At 37.5% G+C, this 24,777-nt stretch overlaps 1 protein-coding gene across 8 annotated transcripts in view; it reads right to left on the bottom strand.

Annotated features, from left to right (window-relative positions):
- LOC137656146 (putative glutathione-specific gamma-glutamylcyclotransferase 2) overlaps window positions 1-24,777 on the bottom strand; it is a 127,969-nt gene that overhangs the window by 68,918 nt on the left and 34,274 nt on the right. For 6 of the 8 annotated variants that reach the window (XM_068390355.1, XM_068390338.1, XM_068390344.1 and 3 more), the window contains exons 3-4: window positions 13,829-13,870; window positions 9,164-10,920 (exon numbers count right to left, since the gene is read on the bottom strand). In XM_068390355.1, coding sequence (XP_068246456.1) covers window positions 10,546-10,920; window positions 13,829-13,870 — 417 coding nt within the window. In that variant the 3' untranslated portion in view covers window positions 9,164-10,545. Of the gene's footprint in view, window positions 1-9,163; window positions 10,921-13,828; window positions 13,871-24,777 lie in introns of those variants that run through there. The other 2 variants (XM_068390323.1, XM_068390364.1) reach the window with 2 other exon arrangements.

Genomic DNA, 24,777 nt, shown 5'->3' with positions numbered 1-24,777 from the left:
AAGTATTAATTATATTAAAAATCAATCATGATTCAATTTTCCTTACTTTCTTCAAACTCGCACCATCTCTGTCACGTCGAACGTTATAGCGGTAACTTGATTGTTCGATGACTTTAAAACCCAGCCTAGTACTGTACTTTTTTCTTCTTTTACTTTTTTCTGACGGTTCCATAATTGAGGTGGGTACAAGTTGATTTATAACTGAAGTTAGGAAAAGTATTTTGGATATGATATGGACAATTATCTTTCGTAACAGTTTAGAATTATCGTAAATTATCATTCTGTCATTAGTGGCCGTTTGTTATTGTTGATTAAACGCAAAAAAAAAAAAAATAGTTTTCCTGCTTTGTTACGTATGTAGGAATTTATATGGATACGGTAAATAATATTTGTAATAACATATGTACTAAAAGGTTTTAATATCATTATTTATCACTTTGATCATGCGTGTTTAATGCCTTTGCTTGTTTATTAAAAACAAAGATAAACGAATGAAAGGTTTCCGTTTCAGGCAGCGTCATAAAGAAAAACATTATATAAATGGCATTCATTTAATTTATTTGGAAGTTCTAAGAAAAATTAAGTAGAACATTGGTAATAACAAAATCAACATATGTTCAATACTTGGTAAGATTTCTGTCGATGCAAAAACTAACCTATACACAGATTTGTAAATGCGTCTGTTTCTTCGTTATGATCAGAGATAAACGTAAACAAAACATTGGTTGTCGTTTTTTATTGTGCTTTTTGGCGTTTACGAGACGCATGATATAAAATCGCATTTATTTTGATAATTCTGGATTTTCAATGATACAACAAAAGCTAGTCTATAGAGTGATGGTTTTGCTTTTCACCAGTTGTCTTATGCAATAGATATGACAAACATTGAAATTTGTCTGTATTTTGGGTTGTGTTATAACGGGAAATATAGTGTTTACACCCATCCTGGTTGTAATTTTAACCTTTTTCAAGCTATTAGAACTTTAAAGTATATTAAATGTTTGATTTATTTACAAAAACAATTTGATATTATAAAAAAATACAGTATAGTACATAGAAACTATTGGAAATGGGTAGTAAACATGTTTGAATAGGCAAGTTGCTGGTTAACATAGCCCCAAACGAATTATTTTTGTTAGTTGTGTGTTTCGAAATATGCGATTTTCCATTTATACGAGGGCATTGATCAACCAAATTCTCGCATAATTCAGGACCCTACTATATATATATATATATATATATATATATATATATATATTTATATATATATATATATATATATATATATATATATATATATATATATATATATATATATATATATATATATATATATATATATATATATATATATATATATATATATATATATATATATATATATATATATATATATATATATATATATATATATATATATATATATATATATATATATATATATATATATATATATATATATATATATATATATATATATATATATATATATATATATATATATATATATATATATATATATATATATATATATATATATATATATATATATATATATATATATATATATATATATATATATATATATATATATATATATATATATATATATATATATATATATATATATATATATATATATATATATATATATATATATATATATATATATATATATATATATATATATATATATATATATATATATATATATATATATATATATATATATATATATATATATATATATATATATATATATATATATATATATATATATATATATATATATATATATATATATATATATATATATATTATATATATATATATATATATATATATATATATATATATATATATATATATATATATATATATATATATATATATATATAATATATATATATATATATATATATATATATATATATATATATATATATATATATATATATATATATATATTATATATATATATATATATATATATATATATATATATATATATATATATATATATATATATATATAATATATATATATATATATATATATATATATATATATATATATATATATATATATATATATATATATATATATATATATATATATATATATATATATATATATATATATATATATATATATATATATATATATATATATATATATATATATATATATATATATATATATATATATATATATATATATATATATATATATATATATATATATATATATATATATATATATATATATATATATATATATATATATATATATATATATATATATATATATATATATATATATATATATATATATATATATATATATATATATATATATATATATATATATATATATATATATATATATATATATATATATATATATATATATATATATATATATATATATATATATATATATATATATATATATATATATATATATATATATATATATATATATATATATATATATATATAAAGATTTCTACCTCATACTGGGATCAAAATCTAGTCTTCAAATAAAAGGCAAGGTCTCTATCAATCATGCCACTAGATAGCTTTTCATTTACATTACCCCTTATAAGTCAATATGAATGAAAATCTACACAATACTACTAATTTTTAAAACAATTTGTATTTTTCCTAGCTATTCAAACCTCAGTCATTTATATGGGTTACTCCTAATCTCATTTTCTCTATGACTAGATAATCAAAGAAAAAGGGGTTTAATTGTGTCACTGTATAGTTGCTAAGCAACCACAGCGCATGGTAGTGCTGGGCACTATGGCATGATGCTCTTCTTCACTCTTTCCTGGTCAGGTTTGTATAGCTAGGAAAAATACAAATGGTTTTATAAATTTGTACTGTAGTTTATTCCTATGCGGATACAAACTTCTGAGTCATTTAAACATGAGTCTTCCTTAGGTAGGAGGAAGTCTCCGTTAAGAGGTATACCCTTCATTTCAAACAGACACAATTGCTAGTTAAGGCCCTAAATTCCACCAAGAGAATATGATTAGAAGCCAGGGGTGAAGCTATATGAACATCATGAGTCACAAAGAATATATCCAATATATCATCAATAAAAAATGAAAAAAAAAATATGTTGTTCTTACTTGCATTAGGGTGAGATCCAAGTGAAGGCTCCAAGTCCAAGTGTGATCACTATCTGCCTTGATACACATTACATACCCTTATAATGCAGAGAATAACTAATGTATTTGATAAAAAGTTGTGTGTCCCATAAGAGCGTAAGATTAGATTACTGGTTGTGCTGCAACAATAGGGCCTAGAGAAAAAGTGTCTATAGACCTGTCAGCACAGCCTCTAAGAAAATGGTCAGCAAAAGTGGTTATCTCTTCCATACACCAGCTTTGAGGACTTGTAATACAGAGTGGTTTCTGCAGAATGGATATCGTGCTTCCCCTGAGAATCAATCAGCTTTAATTATTGTTTCTCTCAACCAAAATGAAATTAAGTTTTTGGATACTTTATTTTTGAGGCAATCAGTGTTCACATAGAAATTGGAAATTTTAGGCCTAAGATCCACCATTTATTTTCAATATTTTCTAACTGCTCTACCGGGACAAAGTAAAACGTCACTGAGGTCATCAGTTACCTTTTTGGTAAACAAGATCATGAAAAAGTTAAATCTGATATTGTATTCAACAGGATTCTTGGCTACGACCACAAATTTGGGAACAAAGGATAAGGATAATTCTTTCCACCTTCTGGAATATGACATAAGAGAATATAGACCATGTACTGCAGTCCGCTTATTCTTCTTGCCTGAAGACAAGGCAAGAAAGAAGGCGATCTTTAAGTTAAGGCCCTTGACTAAGGCCTCATGCATGGGTACGTAGGGGGGGCTTTTATCAAAGTCCTAAGCCCTTTTGCCACATTCCAGGAAGGAGGGTTTTTAGTTCTCGGGGGAGGACAAGCCTGCCCGAAAAAACCCGAACGAGAGATTAGAATTCTCATAAAGAGGGGAGGTCAAGCTCTCTCAGTTTGAGGACTTGGCTCAATGCCTAGTGGTAGCCTTATACCATAATGACTGAAAAGGATTTTTGTTCCTCAGGATCATCAAATAGTCAGGGGAATAGTGGCCTTGAGAGGGAAAATATCCCTCCTACAATGCCAAAGGTTTCTATTTGGGCTGGCAGACTGTTGTGGACAACTTTTGGAGACATCCGGGAAGTTGTTTCGCAATTGGTCTCAAACACCCTTCTTTCGAAGACGATGCCAAATAGACTCCAGCCATGAAGTGGCAGGCAAAGCACTACGGCGTAGAACTTTCTTGTGTGTGGTTGACGTAGTAGGTTTTAATAATTCTGGATGTTCTCTCAGAACTTCCAGTAGGTCTGAATACCACTCAGCTGTTGGTTCCTTGGAAACTAGTAATGTTACTCTGACTCCCTGAGAAGTTCGGATTCTTTTCAGAGTCTGACAAATCAGACAGAATGGTGAAAGCATGTAAAAGTCCAGTCCATCCCAATGATGCTAAAAAAGTATCTTCTATTACTGTAGTTTAGTCTAAGGCTGAAGAGAAATACACAAGGAGTTGGTGAAACAGGAGAGTGGTAAATATGCCGCGAGACGTGAAACCTTGCAAAGTCAAAAGTCTCTCTGTCACTAGAAGAAGCAAAGATCATTCTGAACCAATTGCTGTACTGCCTGATGGAAATATAAGTCATCAACGTAAAGTTGTCTTTCATCCGCACCATGGAATGACTTTACTGTATAGAACCTGAAGAGTGGGGTGACACTAGTTGACTGCTTTCACTTCTATGCAAAGGATGTGAAAAAAGGCTTATCCTCTTTGACCGTAGACCTGAAATTTGTTCTTGTCCTGGGTGCTCACCTCACTCTAGGCGAGAAGCATACGAGAACCCCATGAAGTGCAGGGAAGGAACTTGAAGGGAGTTTCTGCTAATAGGCTCTTCTTTCACAGCCACCGAAAGAGGTTTATCCCCATCTCCTGGGACACCGACAGCGGGGTAGCAGGATGTTTGGCTGTCTGCAATCAGTGGTTCTTTAGAACCTAGCAAAGATGCATCCTCCCAAAGAGGCCTTTTTCCCGAAGAGAAGAGATGACCTAGAAAATTTCTGTCAAGAGTGTGCAGGAAGAGGCATTTCTTCCAGTGGTTTTCTGCTATTTTCCTGAATTACAGGATCCTGTGGACAGATGTAAACATTGGTACCCAAATATTGGGAGGCAGGGCTGGACTTATGCAGACTCTGGAGGATCTCAACTCCTTGCAATGATTTTGTTAGTACAGTAGGTCCCTGTGTCTCCCCAAAAGAGCCCGGGACTTTATCAGGAAAAGTCAGTTGTCCTGGTACCTCAAAAGCCTGACGCCCATGGCATGAGCCTATGTCGAGATATGGATATAAGTTCTGTGTTGGCATTCTTTGTCTCGAAAGGGAAAACTTTAGGTACTTAATTGAAGTAGAATGAACACAGGCATAAAAGTAGACGCCATGCAGATCTAAGGTCAAAACTAAGTCATTCTTCCTGATAGCTGGGAGAACCAATCATTCATTTAAATTTGTTTGCAGCAAAAATCGAATCAAAGGGGAGAGGTCTATGGCAGATCTCCAACCTCCAATAGCTCTTCTACTAAAAATAGATTGTTGAGGAAACCTGATGAATTACTTAAGGCATCCTTCACTACTCCTTTATCCAACATTCGGATACCTCGTCTAGTAAGGGGAGGTCTTTAACTGAGAATTTTCAACTAAAGAGACTGAACTGTCCAAGTACTGGTTAGAGGTGATGGAATCTATGAAAAAAGGACTGGATATTCTGAACGAGGGACTTCTACTGTTCAGAGATTGGTCCCAAAGTACTGCCGGCTGCGTCAGTAGCTTGTAGGTATACCCATACTGGTGGGAGGCTGGGGAATGTGCCCTTCTTAGCTGGAGCCAATGCCACAACAGCTCCTACGTCTGGAAGGATATCCTCTCCATTAAAAGGTGGGCCTGATGGCTTGCAGTCCAGGCTGTTGTAATTTGCTAGTGGCAGCTGTTGTTTGTCTCTGCTGAGAAATTTGTTCGCAAGGCGAGTTCCACTGTTGCTGCCGAGACACAGGCATCCTTGGTGTCAATGCTCTCCTCCTCCTCACAGAAGACTGTTCCAACTTCTCGATCTTTTTTATGGCCGTAGCCACATCTGAAGTAGGGAACAAAGAAGGGGAGCTCATCAAATCTGAGTTTAATCTATCTGCCGGTACAGACGGTAGCAGGTTAGCAACGTCACCGGAGTTAGGAAGTGGACCTGAAAAGCACCAGAGTGTACGTAGAACCTTGTCTGGGGAGAAAGGGCCATAGGTGGTAACTTTGAGGACTTGTTGGCCTTAATGGAATTTTCAGATACTGAGACTTCTGTGTTAAACAAGTTTAGTGTGTCCTTAGTTTGTTTAGAGAGTTCCACATCAAGACCGTGCCTAAGGCTTTACGATTGCATGAAAGTAAGCTCAATAGCACCCCGCTAGTAAATGGTTTGCATTGGAGGAGGTTTGTCAAGGCCATCTAAATGGCATATGAAGTTCATGATTTTAACAAACCGCGATGCTCCTAGACAAGACATCAGGACCTCGAGGGGGGGGGGGGGGCTACATCAGCTCAACTGGGACCAACGTGTGCCACAAGGTTCCCCAGAGATTCATTAATTGTGAAAATATCGTGGTCAAGTAGTGGTTCCACTTTTCGGGTAACTGGTTGTTCAACTATGACAGTCATAGGAAGATTCTCCATTTCTTTTCCAATGTCCTTCCTTTTCCTTGCCACATTCATATTGTGGCAGGAATATGCGGCAGAGAAAAACCTGGAGTACAGTATTCGCCTCTAGTCACAGAGTCGAGGCAGAAGCATAGATTCCCTTTTCTGGATTCAGCATACTAGAAGACACAGGTTCCTCTGTAGGTTGCCCTCTGTGGTGTTTATGACGCATAACAATGTTAGCACCTTCTGCGTCAGACTAGGATTCAACTCGTGAGACAGGGAAGAAGGATTCCTGCCCTTTTCTCACACCCAGCACCTGAAAAGAAGAATCGTCTAAAAAATAATACTTTTTATGTTTCGAAGAATGCTCAGCACTTGAAGCATCATAAACATTAAACCTTCCATGTAAGGCAATAGGTCTGCTATTTGCACCACTCATAGCTTTGTTATCAAGATAACTGGCCTATGGTTTACCAAATTTCAGGGGAACTTTAAGACAATGGGGTGTTAATATTGCATGTCCCCTAGGGTGTGGTGTTTACAAACAAGTTTGACAAGTGGTAGGAAGCTTATGGCACACATTAGCATGACTGCTTTGAGGAGGAATATCTTTACACGTCAAAATGGCAGCACGGGAGTGACATCACTGTGAATGAATATGACCACTCGCTTTGATTTGCTGGCCTGATCAGCGCGCAAAGGAGTTTCATCATGTACAGGAAAGGTGGCGCGGAGTGACGTCATCCCGAGTAGGAACAGCCTTGCATCCAGACTTATTATGCTAAACGTTAAGCTTGGCTGAACTGTGAAAGGGCAATACTTGGAGAATGAATGGTGGATTTTTCCACTCAACTTCTCAGTTATAGCAGTCCTACAAGGAAAAAACAATAGAATAGAATAGCTTGACGTTGCAAAGTTTTGGGGGGTGGACACAACAGAAACTCGTAATAAAGGAATGAAGAGTTCTGGAAACTCTGTAAGGGAGATCGATACCAAGGACCCCAGGGTTTACGACGTAAGCCTGGCTTGTGGGAACGAGCTATAGACTGGTAATAAGAGTCTTCTAGCATGGCTGCCTCAGAGCTAGGGGGAAAGGCAGTCTCAATGCTAAGGTTCCTCAAACAGGAAAGTGAATAGGCTTTTGATGCTCAAATTGGAAATCCTACCAAGAATGGAAAGATCTTCTCTAAGTAATCATTTGCATATGGTCCTCCACTCAAAATACTCACGGGAGGTGAGGGAAATCTATCCAATACTGCATAGGAATAATCAGGGACTGAAGGTAATGAGTTGGGACCTGGCTCAAAGCATGTGGTGGCTGTAGCCAAGGTATCTGCTACAAGTACTGGCTCAAGCTCATGCAGTACATAATCAACACTATCAAAATTATGATGGTCATTGTGATTTATGACTAGAGCCTCAGTGGGTTCCTGATAGAGTACCAGGGGATAACCTTCGTCGCAGAAACAAAAATGCGTCTCTTGCCACTGTTGGAAGAAGACGAAGAAGGAGAGCGATCTCACTTAGTCTCCTGCGATGAGAACACTGTCTCTCCCACTGGGAGGATGGCCACTCCCTAGAGTACAGTACTCACATGGTGATTCTACTAAACATCTCTTGCCTCGGCAAGAGGGGCAAACAGGATGCGGATCCACATCTACCCAGCTCATGGTGCTACAAGAACGACCGTCATAGCCAGGGCATCAACGCATGCTAAGAGGCTCATTAGCCATGAAGCACTCACTCACATCTCACAGATAATGAGTAGTAATGCTAGTGACAGAGAATAATAAAAAACACAAGGCACATGCAATAAATACTATAGGGGTATGCGAGGTGAATGCAAAAGTCTAGATTGTAGAGAGGAAGTGAGGATACATCCTCAACTTCACAACAAGGAGTGTAGTGGAAAGAGTCATGCGATGACGCCCCATGCTGCGATGCACTGTGGTTGCTTAGCGACCGTAGTGTGATGCAATCAAACCCTTTTTTCTTTAATTGCCTGGTCATAGAGAAAACGAGACGAAGAGTAACCCATATAAATGATTCAAAAGATTGTATCAACATAGAAATAAATCAGGCTTAAACAGAATTAGATTTCTACCTCATACTGAGATTGAACCCTAATCTTTTCAAATGAAAGGCAAGGTTGCTATTAATCACGACAACAGAGGGTCAAAAGAAGTCGAAACCCAAGTGCATTTAGCATTAGAGGTTTAACAGGACATACCACATTACTAATAATGCACAGAGAGGTTGCTCATTTGTGCACGGTCAGAAGCAGGATAGATGCATTGATCTGCTTCCTGCAAATGTCTTCTGTCTTGAAATCTGATTATTTATGATATAAATCAGGATTTCGTAAAAACAGATATTGCAACAAAAATAACTGGGTCTAATTGAGATATTAAAGCTTGTAACTGAAAATAATTTATTGGTATATTTTAGATGGATAATCTATTGCAGACCTGTAAATTAAAAAGACATTGATGTGTGTTCCATAGATTGCATAGAACTCATAATCAACATAGATAAGAGGGATAGAGATAAATACAAGTCACTTAGGAATAAATATAAATGTTACGAATATGGGATGATTCTTCTTAAAAAGATACAGAAAATTGCTATCGTTTACTTGTAATAGGAAGTAATAAAAATGAAATCAAAAGTATACTGAAATCCAATTATTAATTCATTTGGCTGCATTGACATAAAAGCTAATTTTGAGGAATCACTATCGCTAACATCACCATAAGAAACTTTGGCCTTTGATATCTACATTTAATCTCAGGTCATTCAAATCATACTAAGCAATATGAAACAAGGACATAACATTCAAATTCCGCCAATCTGACGTTAGCTAGGATATAAAACCATTGCAGAAAATTCTCTTATCCAAATATTGATCAAGAAAAACACCAAAATTACATATGATTGTTTACATCCTAGGTAATCATAAAATCTACACCATTAGGGGAATTGCAACCCAAAAACTATGATGTTGGAAACAATAAAAATCATGATGTTGGAAATAATAAAAAATAATATTATGAAGGGTACAAAACATACCTGAATAATCAGGAACTAAAGTAATCTAAAATGGCATACGAAATACCATATGGTAATTATGTCACATTCATTATAAGGATAAATTACTAAAGCATTATGATAAACACTGAGTTGCTCTGGAGACATAAAAATCAGATTAATCAAAAGGTAGGGCAGGGGACTCACCAAGTGTAGGAACCCTTCACATGCTTCCTTGGATTGGGGATCATATACTAACCAATACCTAGAGGAGAGGGTATGAAGAGATTTTTCTTTTGTTAAACATCAAAAGCCTACACTTTGTAAAAACAAACAATGAGACCTAAAGGTGAGTCTCCTCAAAGTAATTAGATTTTTCCAATCCTCCATACCACTTTCTTCATTACAAAATGGAGTAGTTCCTTCAATGGTAGAAGTGTCTCCCTGATCAAAATAGTGTTTCAGCAAAAGAATCATAACTAAACATTTATTGAATTTCATATATTTACAAGAACATGATGTTGGGAGAGTGGTGGCTAAAAGCATGGTACGCCTATAGTACAGCAATGATTATGTACAAAACATAATTCATTTTAAAACAATTATTCATAAGCAAATTCTTAACTTTAAGAAACAGTAAAAAATAGACCATAAACATAATTATAGTTTTGGTGAAGAAATCAAATAACTAAAACATCTAGTTAAAGTATAAAATAAACTATTCATTACACATAAAATTACTCATCTATACAATCAATTAAAATTTGTTTATTTACTCATCATTTTTTTTACCCAGCAGATCAATGACAGCGGCTTCTAATTCAAACAAATGATCATCACGAGCTTGTGGAACTTCTTCTTTCATGAACTTGGCTAAATTTAATAAGTACTCTGAGTTGGAGCCAGACGGTCCATAACTTTTTGCAATTTGTTCAGCTATTGTTGCTACCGAAGCATCTCCAAGCATTAACTCTGGCTTATCAGTTCCAAGAAATACAAGCACTGAGTTCTTTAGCTTTTGTCCGTCAGCAGAGTACATGGTTAAGTTCTTTCTGACCTCAAAACGTTGCTCTCTTATGTTTAAGCGAGTTAGAACATTCTGCTCCTCTTGTGGTGGAATCTCGTAAGCTATTCCCCATACTTTTTCCTGAGAGTACAAAATACCAATCAGAATATCTACCACTATTTGAGTTATTTGTACACAAGTGGCTTCCATATCTTAATCAAGTGCAGTTCTGAGATTCTTGTAACCACATGTGTAATTTTGACAATGAGAATCCATAACTTCTACTCAACAGCTTGTGTAGCTATTAATATTCAATGTTGTCCATTAATAAAATTCCTGCTTTCAGAATTCTTATTCATAATTAGAAGCTTGATTTTTGTGATACATTGCAGCATACAATACCTTACATTTAACAGCAATCTTGCTAACTCTACTTCTGAGATTCATAATATCAAAGCAATTGCATATCACACATCTTACAAAAACAGAATCTTAATAATAAAATTCCTTATATCAATACTTGAAGTCATCATGATTTAATCACAGAGGTCACCACCTTCCAGACTTCTCAAAAAAAAATTATAACTCACTCATTCCCATCTTCCCCTCCCCTGTGATGCCATGTAGACCTGATAGTAAGTGCAACATGGAAAACACACCACAGGCCTATTAAGGGGGCCAGCTGGCTAAAGCCATTTTTTTAAGGACAGGAGTTTGACATTCATACCATTTAATAAAGTGACTTAGGATATCTCCAAACTGCATAGGATTTTTGCTTCTAACCGTCGGTTTTGCGACACCAAAGCCAGTTATCCTGAAAATGAGTGTTTTTCAAATTCTATCTCCTCCTTTGATACATAACATTAAGGCCAGGGATTACTACCCTATACAGTATAGACCTGATGTAGACCTCCAATAAAATAAAGTTTTTTTTTTTTTAAGTCATTTGTTTGCTAGATATAAATTTTTTTTATTATGGTAAGAAAATAAACCCTATAAATCAGGGAAAAACTAAAACAAAATATGAAACAAAAATTGGAAAAAGTGCTCTATTTGATAGTTTTATAGATAAAATTTGAAGGTCAATAGGTAGTTTTGAGATACAGGCATTCCAAGTTTTTCTTTGTATTTTTACAAAGACAATAATAATAAGTCATGATTATTATGAATTTTATGTTCCTTTTTTGTATTTCAATAAACCAAAATAATGTTATTTATCATAATTTAATCATAAAATAAGGTCCCTCCAATCAATATCCTGCTTCTTTAGGCAAAACAGTCGCTCCTTCATCATCTCTCTCTTTCCCTAACTCCACTAATATTGCCAATATTACCCACATCTGGACTCTTAATAGAGCGAATTTTCTTCTTCCTTATGTTAGCAAGCTGTTGAAATTATCTTTTCTTCTTTAGCATACCTTTAAAACTAAGGGAGAAGATAGAATTTGAAGGTCAATAAGTATAGTTTTGAGATACGGGCATTCAAAGTTTTCCTCTGTATTTTTACAGACAATATTAATAAATCATGATTATAATGAATTTTATGTTCCTTTTTGGATATTAACAAACCAAAACAATGTGATTTATCATAGTTTAATCATAAATGAAGATCTCTTTGGTCAATATCTTGTTTCTTTAGGCGAGACGGTCGCTCCTTCATCATCTCTCTCTCCTTCACTAACTCCGCTAATATCACCGATATTACCCACTTCTGAACTCTTATTAGAGCCAATTTTCTTCTTCCTTATGTTAGCAAGATGTTGAAATTGTCTTTTCCTCTTTGGCATGATGAAATTCTTGCCAAAACCAAGAAAGACAGATGTAAAAGCGAGTGAATGTCAGAGGTCAAATTCAAACGTGTACTCCCTATGAGGTTTGCGCTACCGCTGAAGGATATAATGATTAAACTTCCTGTCTTGTGATTAATGGAATCTATACAATGTCATTGCTCACAATTTGTTTTATATTAAAATGTAATAATTATCAAAATTTACAATAACAGAAGAAATACTGCATTTTTTTGTAGGGATCAATGTTTTTGGTTTATTGTGTTACTTTTACTAATTACCCTGTAACTATGAAAGTAAGGAGAATTTTGACAAAATATTTTGTATAGGCATTCTCCATTACCATATGAAGCTCAGTGAATGTTTTATATTATTCTGTGTCTTTTGTCCAATACCCCCATATACAGGCATACCGGCTGGGCCCGTTAAGGAGGGCGACTGGAACACCCCCCCCCCTTTTTTTTTTTATAAATCAAAATGGTAGGGTATGCATTCTATAGTACACCTTCTGAAGAGTTTCTCCCATGAGTTTCAACTAAATTTCTTCCCCCCCCCCAATTTTTCATCAATATTTTCCAATTTGTATATGTATGTATTTTCCAATTTGAAGAAAAAGATTTTGGTTAAAACCTAAAGGCTCCCACAGTTTTTTACCAAATCGCAAAATTCAAAGATAAAAACAATCACAGATAAATTTTCTACAGAAGTTACCATGTAAATTTTTAGTATGGCAAAAAAAATAAGTTACTTATTTTCAATGAACTTTGCAAACGGAGAAGAATACACACATGACATATAATCAACAAACATTCAAAAATTATTTAAAAAATAGAAGACAAAAATGTACAAATTTCCTATGGTACATTTGAAGCAAAATTTAACAAGGAATTCGCAGGTTTTTAAAGAAAGAAATTAGACAATGAATAAGGAAGAAGATAGATTTTGAAGTGCAACAATTATAGAAAAACTTACTTTTGAGATATCGGCTGACAAAGTTTGTGAAAAAAAATTCATTAAAAATTAACATAAAAGCATTAAAAATACTTATTGAGTTTCTGGCATTCTTGGGGGGTACCTTTTTGGTACCTGGTCCCCTTACTTATGGTTTCTGGTCCCCTCACTTATTTGAAATAAGTAATATCATGAAAAATAAGTTAAATGTTTTTATACTTTTTGATACGAGAAATTACCAAAAGAAAAAAGAATTCATCCATTTCTAGATGAGATAGAGCTTTGAAATTTTACACTGTACTTTAACTTACCTCTGGGTCATCTGATGGTATTAGTGTCACCACTCTACCAGGCTGTAAGAATACATAAAAATTAGTAATTTTTAGGAGAAATATATACAGTATTACAGAAAACATGATCTTACAATGTGCTAAAAGTGATGTAATCAAAACTGAATGCTAAAAATTTTTTTTTAAATTTTGTATAGTCTTCCTACCTACTGTATATAAACTCGAGTTATTTAATTGGGTTACTCCTAGTCTCATATTTACGACTAGACAACCAAAAGAAAAAGGGTTTGATTGCATCATAATAAGATTGTTAGGCAACTTCAGTTCTGTGCAGTCTGCATAACACACTTTACTCTCTTCTGGTCAAAGACTTGTGGGGCAGTTGAGGCAGGTCCTTTGATTAAAGGACTCAGGTTTGCATAGCCAGGAAAAATGTTATTTTCATTAGTAAAATAAATTTTTGAATATACTGACCCGATAATCATGTAGCTGTCAACTCTGTTGCCGACAGAAATCTACGGTCGGGATACGCCAGCGATCGCTATACAGGTGGGGGTGAACACCACAGCGCCATCTGTGGTCAGGTACTCCAGTACTTCTTGTCAACACCACCTCAATTTTTTCCTCGGTCCACTGGTTCTCTATGGGGAGGAAGGGTGGGTCAATTAAATCATGATTATCGGGTGAGTATATTCAAAAATTTATTTTACTAATGAAAATAACATTTTTCAATATTAATCTTACCCGATAATCATGTAGCTGATTCACACCCAGGGTGGTGGGTGGAGACCAGCATACATGTTAACAAAGAAGCTAAGTATCCCGTATTTTATTTTATTAGTTATTCAAAAATAACATAAAATAAATAAGTACCTGGTAAGGAAGACGACTTGAACCATTACTCTGCCTTTATTAAGTACGTCTTTCTTACTGAGCGTAGCGGTCCTCTTAGGATGCTGAACGACTCTTAGGTGCTGAAGTATAAAGGGCTGCAACCCATACTAAAGGACCTCATCACAACCTTTAACCTCGGCGCTTCTCAAGAAAGAATTGACCACCCGCCAAATCAACAAGGATGTGGAAGGCTTCTTAGCCGACCGTACAACCCATAAAAAGTATTCAAGAGAAAGGTTAAAAAGGTTATGGGATTATGGGAATGTAGTGGCTGAGCCCCCGCCTACTACTGCATTCGTTGCTACGAATGGTCCCAGGGTGTAGCAGTTCTCGTAAAGAGACTGGACCTCTTTGAGATAGAATGATGCGAACACTGACTTGCTTCTCCAATAGGTTGCATCCATAACACTCTGCAGAGAACGGTTCTGTTTGAGGGCCACTGAAGTAGCCACAGCTCTCACTTCATGTGTCCTTACCTTCAGCAAAGCAAGGTCTTCTTCCTTCAGATGAGAATGTGCTTCCCTAATCAGGAGCCTAAATAGGTAAGAAACGGAGTTCTTAGACCTTGGAAGAGAAGGCTTCTTGATAGCACACCATAAGGCTTCTGATTGTCCTCGTAAAGGTTATGACCTTTTTAGATAGTACCTAAGAGCTCTAACTGGGCAAAGTACTCTCTCCAGTTCGTCCCCCACCAAGTTGGACAGGCTTGGGATCTCGAACGACTTAGGCCAAGGACGTGAAGGAAGCTCGTTTTAGCAAAAAACCGAGCTGCAAGGAACATGTAGCCGTTTCAGATGTGAAAAACTATGTTCCTGCTGAAGGCGTGGATCTCACTTACTCTTTTAGCTGTTGTCAAGCACACGAGGAAAAGAGTTTTTAATGTGAGGTCCTTAAAAGAGGCTGATTGGAGAGGTTCAAATCTTGATGACATAAGGAACCTTAGGACCACGTCTAGATTCCAGCCTGGAGTGGACAACCGACGTTCCTTTGAGGTCTTAAAAGACCTAAGGAGGTCCTGTAGATCTTTGTTGGTGGAAAGATCCAAGCCTCTGTGGCGGAAAACCGCTGCCAACATACTTCTGTAACCCTTAATCGTAGGAGCTGAAAGGGATCTTACGTTCCTTAGATGTAACAGGAAGTCAGCAATCTGGGTTACAGTGGTACTGGATGAGGAAACTGCATTGGCCTTGTACCAGCTTCGGAAGACTTCCCCTTTAGACTGATAGACTCTGAGAGTGGATGTCCTCCTTGCTCTGGCAATCGCTCTGGCTGCCTCCTTCGAAAAGCCCCTAGCTCTTGAGAGTCTTTCGAAAGTCTGAAGGCAGTCAGACGAAGAGCGTGGAGGTTTGGATGTACCTTCTTTACGTGAGGTAGACGTAGAAGGTCCACTCCTAGAGGAAGAGTCCTGGGAATGTCGACCAGCCAGTGCAGTACCTCTATGAACCATTCTCTCGCGGGCCAGAGCGGAGCCAACCAACGTCAGCCGTGTCCCTTTGCGAGAGGCGAACTTCTGAAGTACCCTGTTGACAATCTTGAACGGCGGGAATGCATACAGGTCGAGATGGGACCAATCCAGCAGAAAAGCATCCACGTGAACTGCTGCTGGGTCTGGAATCGGAGAACAATACAACGGGAGCCTCTAGGTTATCGAGGTAGCGAACAGATCTATGGTTGGCTGACCCCACAGGGCCCAAAGTCTGCTGCAAACATTCTTGTGAAGGGTCCACTCTGTGGGGATGACCTGACCCTTCCGGCTAAGGCGATCTGCCATGACATTCATATCGCCCTGAATGAACCTCGTTACCAGCGTGAGCTTTCGATCTTTTGACCAGATGAGGAGGTCCCTTGCGATCTAGAACAACTTCCACGAATGAGTCCCTCCCTGCTTGGAGATGTAAGCCAAGGCTGTGGTGTTGTCAGAGTCCACCTCCACCACCTTGTTAAGCTGGAGGGACTTGAAGTTTATCAAGGCCAGATGAACCGCCAACAGCTCCTTGCAATAGATGTGAAGTGTCCTTAGCTCCTGATTCCATGTTCCCGAGCATTCCTGTCCGTCCAAAGTCGCACCCCAGCCCGTGTCTGATGCGTCAGAGAAGAGACGGCGGTCGGGTTTCTGAACAGCCAAAGGTAGACTTCCTTGAGAAGAAAGCTGTTCTTTCACCACGTGAGAGTAGACCTCCTCTCTTCGGAAACAGGAACTGAGATCGTCTCTAGCGTCATGTCCTTTATCCAGTGAGCCGCTAGATGATACTGAAGGGGGGGAGGTGGGGTCTCCCTAACTCGATGAACAGGGCAGCGATGAAAGTGTCCCTGTTAGACTCATCCACTACCTGACTGAGCATCGGTTCCTTCTCAGCATGCTCTGGATGCAATCTAGGGCTTAGTATATCTTTGGGGCCGACGGAAAAGCCCGAAAAGCTCGATTCTGAAGATCCATACCCAGGTAGACAATGGTCTGGGATGGGACGAGCTGGGACTCCTCAAAATTGACCAGGAGGCCCAGTTCCTTGGTCAGATCCATAGTCCATCTGAGAATCTCCAGACAGCGACGACTTGTGGGAGCTCTTAAAAGCTAGTCGTCTGACGGAGCCGGACACAAGATCATGGTACTGCTGCACAGTCTGTGAACTGTCAACCATGGGGAAGCGAGGAAGTACAGTGACAACCCGAAGCTGTCTAGACTGTCTGGGTCGTACAGACAACTCCTTATCGGGTTGCTGAGGTTGCCGCACTGCGTCACAACAAGTCACTTCTGCTGGTTGTTGAACGTCTTCCCAGTGACACACTGACTCCGTAAACAAAAAATCCTCTAACAAGGACTAAGCTTGGACTGCATGTCTTGCAACACAGCTCAAGGTCTATGGGAGCAGGTGTGGTAACAGACGGGGTTAGCGACTGAAGTGGAACCATTACCCTCCCTGGAAGCATGCTATGCTTAAATAAAAGTCCATAGGAGGCTAAGCAGCTAAAGGCTCCTCTCCAAATGACAGAGTCCTCAAGGGAAAATCAGAAGGAGGGAGAATAGCACTTTCTCATCTACAGGAACCATATCCGAGAAAAGCTAAGTTCTCTCAGTGATGGTTTCACTGGTGCAAAAGCAGCAGACTAGAAGGCAACGTTATGAAACTGCTTGACAGTCTAGTGAGTTGGCAACAACCAAAGATGTGTGACTGAGAAGCATGCGGTAAGGTATGCAGAGCATGCTGTATGCAGAGCATGCTGTATGTAGAGCATGCTGTAAGGTAAGCAGAGCATGTTGCATGGCGTGCGGCTTATGCTGCATGGGATGAGGCTCATGCTGCATGGGATGAGGCTCATGCTGCATGGTATGAGACTCATGCTGCATGGGATGAGGCTCAAGCTGCAAGGGATGAGGCTTATGCCGCATGCGTTGAGGAGGATGCCGCATAGTATGAGGCTCCTGCCTCATGGGTTGAGGCGGTTATTTATTCTTAAAAGGAAATCTGAACCTGACCCTAATCTAGCTGTCCGAGGATTTACCTGGTGAGACATCAGTCTCTTTACCAGCGAGTTTTACCAGATTTCCCCGGGCCACCACGTGACACAATTGGTAGTAATTCATTCAAATTACCCCTAATGAGTCAATATGGATAAATATCAACACAACATCGTGTTCAAATAGAAATAAATTTCTACCTCATACAGTAGGGTCCCGAATTAAGCGTGTTCGAATTACACGATTCCCCTTTTCCGCGATCGCTATTTTTCAAAAATAAATTTTCTGTATCTGCGAGGCTGTTCAAAGTTCGCGAGTCAAGCACTACAAAATGTATCAAATCTATTGTCTTTTTAAGTATATTGGTAGCCCTAAATACGGTGATTTATAATAAATGTTACAAAACAATATTAACATTACATTTCATTAACATAATTTCATAATGAATAGCCTATTTAAGGATAAAATTCCACATCAACAATGAAATCAACTGTTAACTGTGCGAGTCCAGCTGACAAAATGTAAACAAAAATGTGGTTACGTTCTCGGCAATCTTTATCTTTCTCCAACCTTACGATAATTGTAATGGTAGTGTTAATGATGGTATATTAAAGCACTATTTTTGTTTAGTACAGTATATTTAAAAGCCTTATTTTTCCCTCTGGGCGTTCAAGGTTTTCACGAGTAGACTGGGTTCGTTTATCGGCAGTGAATAGCCTAAACTTCGGTAACGAGTTGTCAATATTTTGTGTTTATCGGCAGTGAATAGCCTAAACTTCGGTAACGAGTCGTCAATATTTTGTCATATTTTAAACAGTATACATTTGATTTGCAAACATTGGTTTTGTAGAGTAGACGGTAAAATAAAATCTAGAGAGAGAGAGAGAGAGAGAGATTTCAAATCTCTCTCTCTCTCTCTCTCTCTCTCTCTCTCTCTCTCTCTCTCTCTCTCTCTCTCTCTCTCTCCATAAGAAATAAAACCATAGTTCACATATGGCAACTTGAGTTTAAGAATGAAATTAACATGAATATTGTTAGTTGTGGCGATCAATTCCTCGCTTCAGGGGGTACACGAAACAAAAACACGACATTCAATTACAACAGCTGATTCTCTCTCTCTCTCTCTCTCTCTCTCTCTCTCTCTCTCTCTCTCTCTCTCTCTCGTTATATAATACTTACAAATAGATGAAGAAACCAAAATCGGTTTTCTTGAAGTGTCAATTAAATACAAAACGAAAAAATTATACCGTGTATACATCCATTTCAATCATAGCTTAAAATACGGTAACCGATTTCGTCCGCAAACCACTATTTTTTAGGAAACACCATTCTATTCCAGAAAATTTTTACTCTTTAAATGTCAATTGCGCTATAATAAAACATGTACTTATGTTGTTAAATTTCGGGTGTGTTTTAAAAATCGAGTATTGCTAACTTATTTTTGTTTTACTTTTGGCTGTGATCACATCAGCTGATGTCTAGCTTCCGCGCGAATACAATAACAAAGAATTGTTTACACCATTTCTTAACTTATTCAAACCATCTATACAGTTAATATTACATAAACACCAATGTGTTATAACCTATCATATTTATTGTTTAGTACTTTAAAACCATCCCTCTCTCTCTCTCTCTCTCTCTCTCTCTCTCTCTCTCTCTCTCTCTCTCTCTCTCTCTCTCTCTCACATCGAACGTTATAGCGGTAACCTAATTGTTCGGTGACTTTAAAAATAGGCCTAGTACTTTCTTCTTTTACCTTTTTTGCATATGGATCCATAATTGAGGTGGGTACAAGTTGACTTATAACTGAAGTTAGGAAAAGTATTTTGGATATGGAAAGGACAATTATCTTTCGTAACAGTTTAGAATTATCATAAGTTATCACTCTGTCATTAGCGGCAGTTTGCTATTGTGGATTAAACGCATAAGGAAAAAAAAAAATTCCAGCTTTGATACGAATTTAGGAATTTATATGGATACGGTAAGTAAAATATTTGTAATAACATAATGTTTACTAAATGTTTGTAATATCATTAGTTATGACTTAGATCATGTGTGTTTAATGCATTCGTTTGTTTATTATGATCGAAGATGGAGCGTAAACAAATGGAAGGTTTCCGTTTCAGGTGGCATCATAGAGAAAAACATTTCATAAATGGCATTCATTTCATTTATTTGAAAGTTCTAATAAAAAATAATTAGAACATTGGTAATAACAAATTCAACATATAATCTATACTTGGTAAAATTGCTGTCAATTAAAAAACACAGATGTATAAATGCGTCTGTTTCTTCGTTGTGATCAGAGATAAACGTAAACAAAACATTGGTTGTTGTTTTCTATTGTGCTTTTTACCGTGTTTAGGAAACGCATGATATAAAATCTCCTTTATTTTGATAATTCTGGATTTTCAATCATACAACAAGCTAGTCTATAGAGTGATGGTTTTGCTATTCACCAGTTGTATTATACAATAGATATGACAAACATTAAAATTTGTCTGTATTTTGGGTTGTTATAACGGGAAATATATAGTGTTTACACCTATCCTGGTTGTAATTTTAACCATTTTACAAGTTATTAGAACTTTAAAGTATATTAAATGTTTTATTTATTTACAAGAACAATTTGATATTATAAAGAAATACAGTATAGTACAAAGAAAGTATTGGAAATGGGTAGTAAACACATTTGAATAGGCAAATTGCTGGTTGCCATGGCCGCAATGGAATTATTTCTGTTAGCTGTGTGTTTCGAAATTCGCGATTTTCCATTTACACGAGGTCATTAATCGACCAAATTCTCGCATAATTCGGGACCCTACTGTACTTGGGATCGAACGCTAGCCCCTTCTAATGAAAGGCCAGGTCGAAACCAACCATGCCACGAGAGCCCATTGCCGCATAGCATGAGGCTCCTGCCTCATGGTTTGAGGAGAACGCTGCGCAGAGAGAGGCTCATGCTGTGAAGAATGCGGTTGCTGCATGCGTTGAGGCGGCTGCCTCATAGCATGAGGTTCCTCAAGAGTTGAGGCTCTTGCCTCAAGAGTTGAGGTTGTCTCAAGAGTGGAGGTGGCTGCCGCAAGAGTTGAGGTTGCTGCCTCAAGGATGGTGGAGGTTGCCGCAACGCAAGAGGTTGCTGCATAGCGCTGGTATCTGGCAACTCCCAATGCGGCAGCTCACGCGTGGAGGTAGGTTGAGGAACCTCAACATCATACGTCTGGCAGGGTGGACTGCGCAGAGGTGGAGTTGATGTTGCTGCCTCGAGGATGGTGGAGGTTGTCGCACCGCAAGAGGTTGCTGCCTCGAGGATGGAGGAGGTAGTCGCAACGCATGAGGCTCCTACCTCAAGGGTAGAGGAGGTTGCTGCAAAGCATAAGGCTCCTGCCTCAAGTGTTGAGGAGGTTGCCGCGTGGCAAGAGGCTCCTGCCTCAAGGAAAGTGGAGGTTGCTGCACAGAGCTGGTATCTGGCAACTCCCAATGCGGCAGCTCACGCATGGAGGTAGCTTGAGGAACCTCAACATCATACGTCTGGCAGGCTGGACTGCGTAGAGGTGGAGGAGCGCTCGCAGGAGGAGGTGTGTTAACCTTCTCTGCCTGAAACTCCTGCATCAACACCGCAAGCTGAGACTGCATTGTCAGCAGCATAGACCACTAGAGTTTAAGAAAGACAACAACAAACGGAGCTATTGTCCGTTGAAACTGAGGGTCTAAAACAGCTGGTGCGGCAACAGACGGAGTTACTGTCTGTTGCGATACCACCTTGCCTCTCTGGGAGGTGTGCAGTTGTCGTACTGCAGCAAGTCCGAACTGACCCAGTGCTAATGGCACCACCTAGGAGTTGGACTTGCGCGGAAGGGACCGACTTGCACTTAAAAGCTGCAAGATTTGGTCCATGGTTTCTGCGAGAAACCTCTTCCACAGACGAGGAATAAATGGGCTCTCTCGTCTTTGTGTGGGTGGGGTGATCACGTCGGCTACGTGAGTTGGTTACACCCGAAACCACGGAGGGAAACGTCTGTTCGTCGATCAAGGCCTGCTGAACCCATAAGTCCTTCGACATTACTTCTCCCCTGGGCTTGGGAGCTTGTAAGAGGTCCCAGACTAGGCGAACAACTGGCACGAACAGACGAACCCTCGAACGCAACACTGTAACACTTTGCGCTTATCACTTTTGATTTTCTGTTTGCACTTATTTCACTGAACTCGAAACTTTAAGTGGTTTGTACCTGAAACACGCAAATCTATCCTTCATTAAAAGTTAGTAATTGCGAAAACAGTATTACAATGTAACAGAAAAACATAATGAAAGATAAATAATTCAGTGGCTGGAAAAGAGACTAAACACTAGATCAAATAAACTACGTTTAAAATCTCTCACCGCATAAAGCCTGAGAACAAGAATAAAACTCTAGAAACGTTTACCTTCTTCCCCTAAAGAGACTAGGGAGAAGAGCAAAAACGATAACAACGTTACCCGCTTGAACGAAACGTTTATCCTCCTCTCTCTCCCTCCGTCTCTATCTCTCTCTCTCTCTCTCTCTCTTGACTTAGCACCTGAGAGAAGAGCCCAATTATATATATCGTTAAAACATATTATTGTTAAAGGAAAAAAACTGAAAGGTTTCCCAAATAAAAAGTTCCTTTATTAGAATTAAAACCATTTAAGCTAAGAAAGAATGAACAAAACGCTAGAATCGGTTTACTCTTACTGCAACGTGACACCGTGATAGACTCTCTCTCTATCGTAACGATAGAGCGCAAGTTGAACGTTCTGAACGTCAACAACTGCAGAGACAAAACAAAACGTTAGTTCAACTTTGAAAACAGTACAAGACTATCAAAGAAATTCTTTCAAAAACATTAAAATAGCATAATATGTTAACAGGTAAAAACGAAATGACGGGCTCAATGTTAATTAACTTCGGTTCAAGAAAAGACCGCCTACTATTAGGAAAGGTCGAATATAAACAAATATAAAAATTAATTTAATAAGTTTATAATAAAAGGAAGTTAATCAAAGAGGCCTATAAAAGGCGGAGAGATATAAAATAAATCTATAACTTTGTTAAGCAAAATTAAGAGAGTCTATACTCTCTTCGACACCAACACTTCCGTCTAAGGGAAGGGTCGGCCATTTAAAAGTGAAAGAGAGTTCATACTCTCTTCGTACCAAAATTAAATCAAATTAATTCCAAAAACTTGCTAAGCTAATGATATAGCTTCCTGAATAGCGAAGGCTAAACTCTAGAGCAAATACATCACCAAATCGTGAGCAATAACTCCAGAATCAACAGCGTATCCATGTAGGTCTAGCCGGAGGCACGACAGAGGAAAAATTGAGGTGGTGTTGACAAGAAGTACTGGAGTACCTGACCACAGATGGCGCTGTGGTGTTCACCCCCACCTGTATAGCGATCGCTGGCGTATCCCGACCGTAGATTTCTGTCGGCAACAGAGTTGACAGCTACATGATTATCGGGTAAGATTAATATTGAAAAATATAAATTGTTTTAAAAATTTGTAGTTTATCCCTACGGGGATACAAACTTCTGAGTCATTTAAATGGAAATCTTCCATAGGTGGGAGGATGTCTTCATAAAGAGGTATGCCCTTCCTCTTACTTATAAGTAAGAGGAAAGGGTCAGAAATGGATTAAATTGGAACTGCATAGCCAGCTCGTAAAAAGGCGAGCCAGTAAAGTCCAATCCAAAAGTTTTAGTTGTGTGCCTGAGGTGAAGGTATGTAAACATTAAGAGTCACATAATGAATATATCTAATATATACAGTAATCAATGATAACTGAAAAAAACATGGCATTCTTAATTGCATTAGGGTGAATTCCAAGTGAGAGCTTCAGGTCCATATGTGATCACCACCTGCCTTGATCTACATTATATACCCTTATAATGCAGAGAATAACATGTCCTATAAGAGCATAAGATTAGATTATTTGTTGAGCTGCAACAATATGGCCTAAAGAGAAAGAGTCCAAGGACCTGTAAGTACAATTTCTAAGGTAATGGCCCTTAATAGTGCTTTGTCTCTTTCATACGGCAGCTCTGAGGAGTTGGGGTACCGAGTGGTTTTGCAGAATGCTAGGGTTGCAGCAAAACCCCATTTATCATGTGCTTGGCGGCGGGGGGAACACTTCCCCTGGGGATTTATAAGCTCTCACGATTGTTTCTCTTAACCAAAAAGAAACTGTGTTTTTTGGATACTTTCTTTGTAAAGCGACCTGTGCTCACAAGTAAATTGGAAATTTTGGGCCTAATGTTCACCATTCACTTTAATTATTTATGAAATGCTCTCACGGGACAGAGTAAATAATAATCCGGGTCATCAGTTGCCTCTTTGAGAGACAAGATCATGAAAGAGTCAAATCTGATATTGTTTTCTATCGGATTTTGGGCTACAAATTCGAAGACAAATGATAAAGATAATTCTTACCATGCTCTGGAATGTGACATATGATAGACCATTTACTTCACGTACTCTCTTGGCCGAAGCCAAGGGAAGGAGAAAGACGGTCTTCAGAGTAAAGTCCATTTCCAAGGTTTAGCCATTCTGTGAAAAGTTCCAGCAGGACAGGATACCACTCTGCTCTTGGCCACTTTGG

The sequence above is a fragment of the Palaemon carinicauda genome, chromosome 1 (assembly GCF_036898095.1).
Source record: "Palaemon carinicauda isolate YSFRI2023 chromosome 1, ASM3689809v2, whole genome shotgun sequence".
Taxonomy (NCBI): domain Eukaryota; kingdom Metazoa; phylum Arthropoda; class Malacostraca; order Decapoda; family Palaemonidae; genus Palaemon; species Palaemon carinicauda.
Note: the sequence above shows the minus strand (reverse complement) of the source record. Positions and strands in the feature narration are given on the sequence as shown.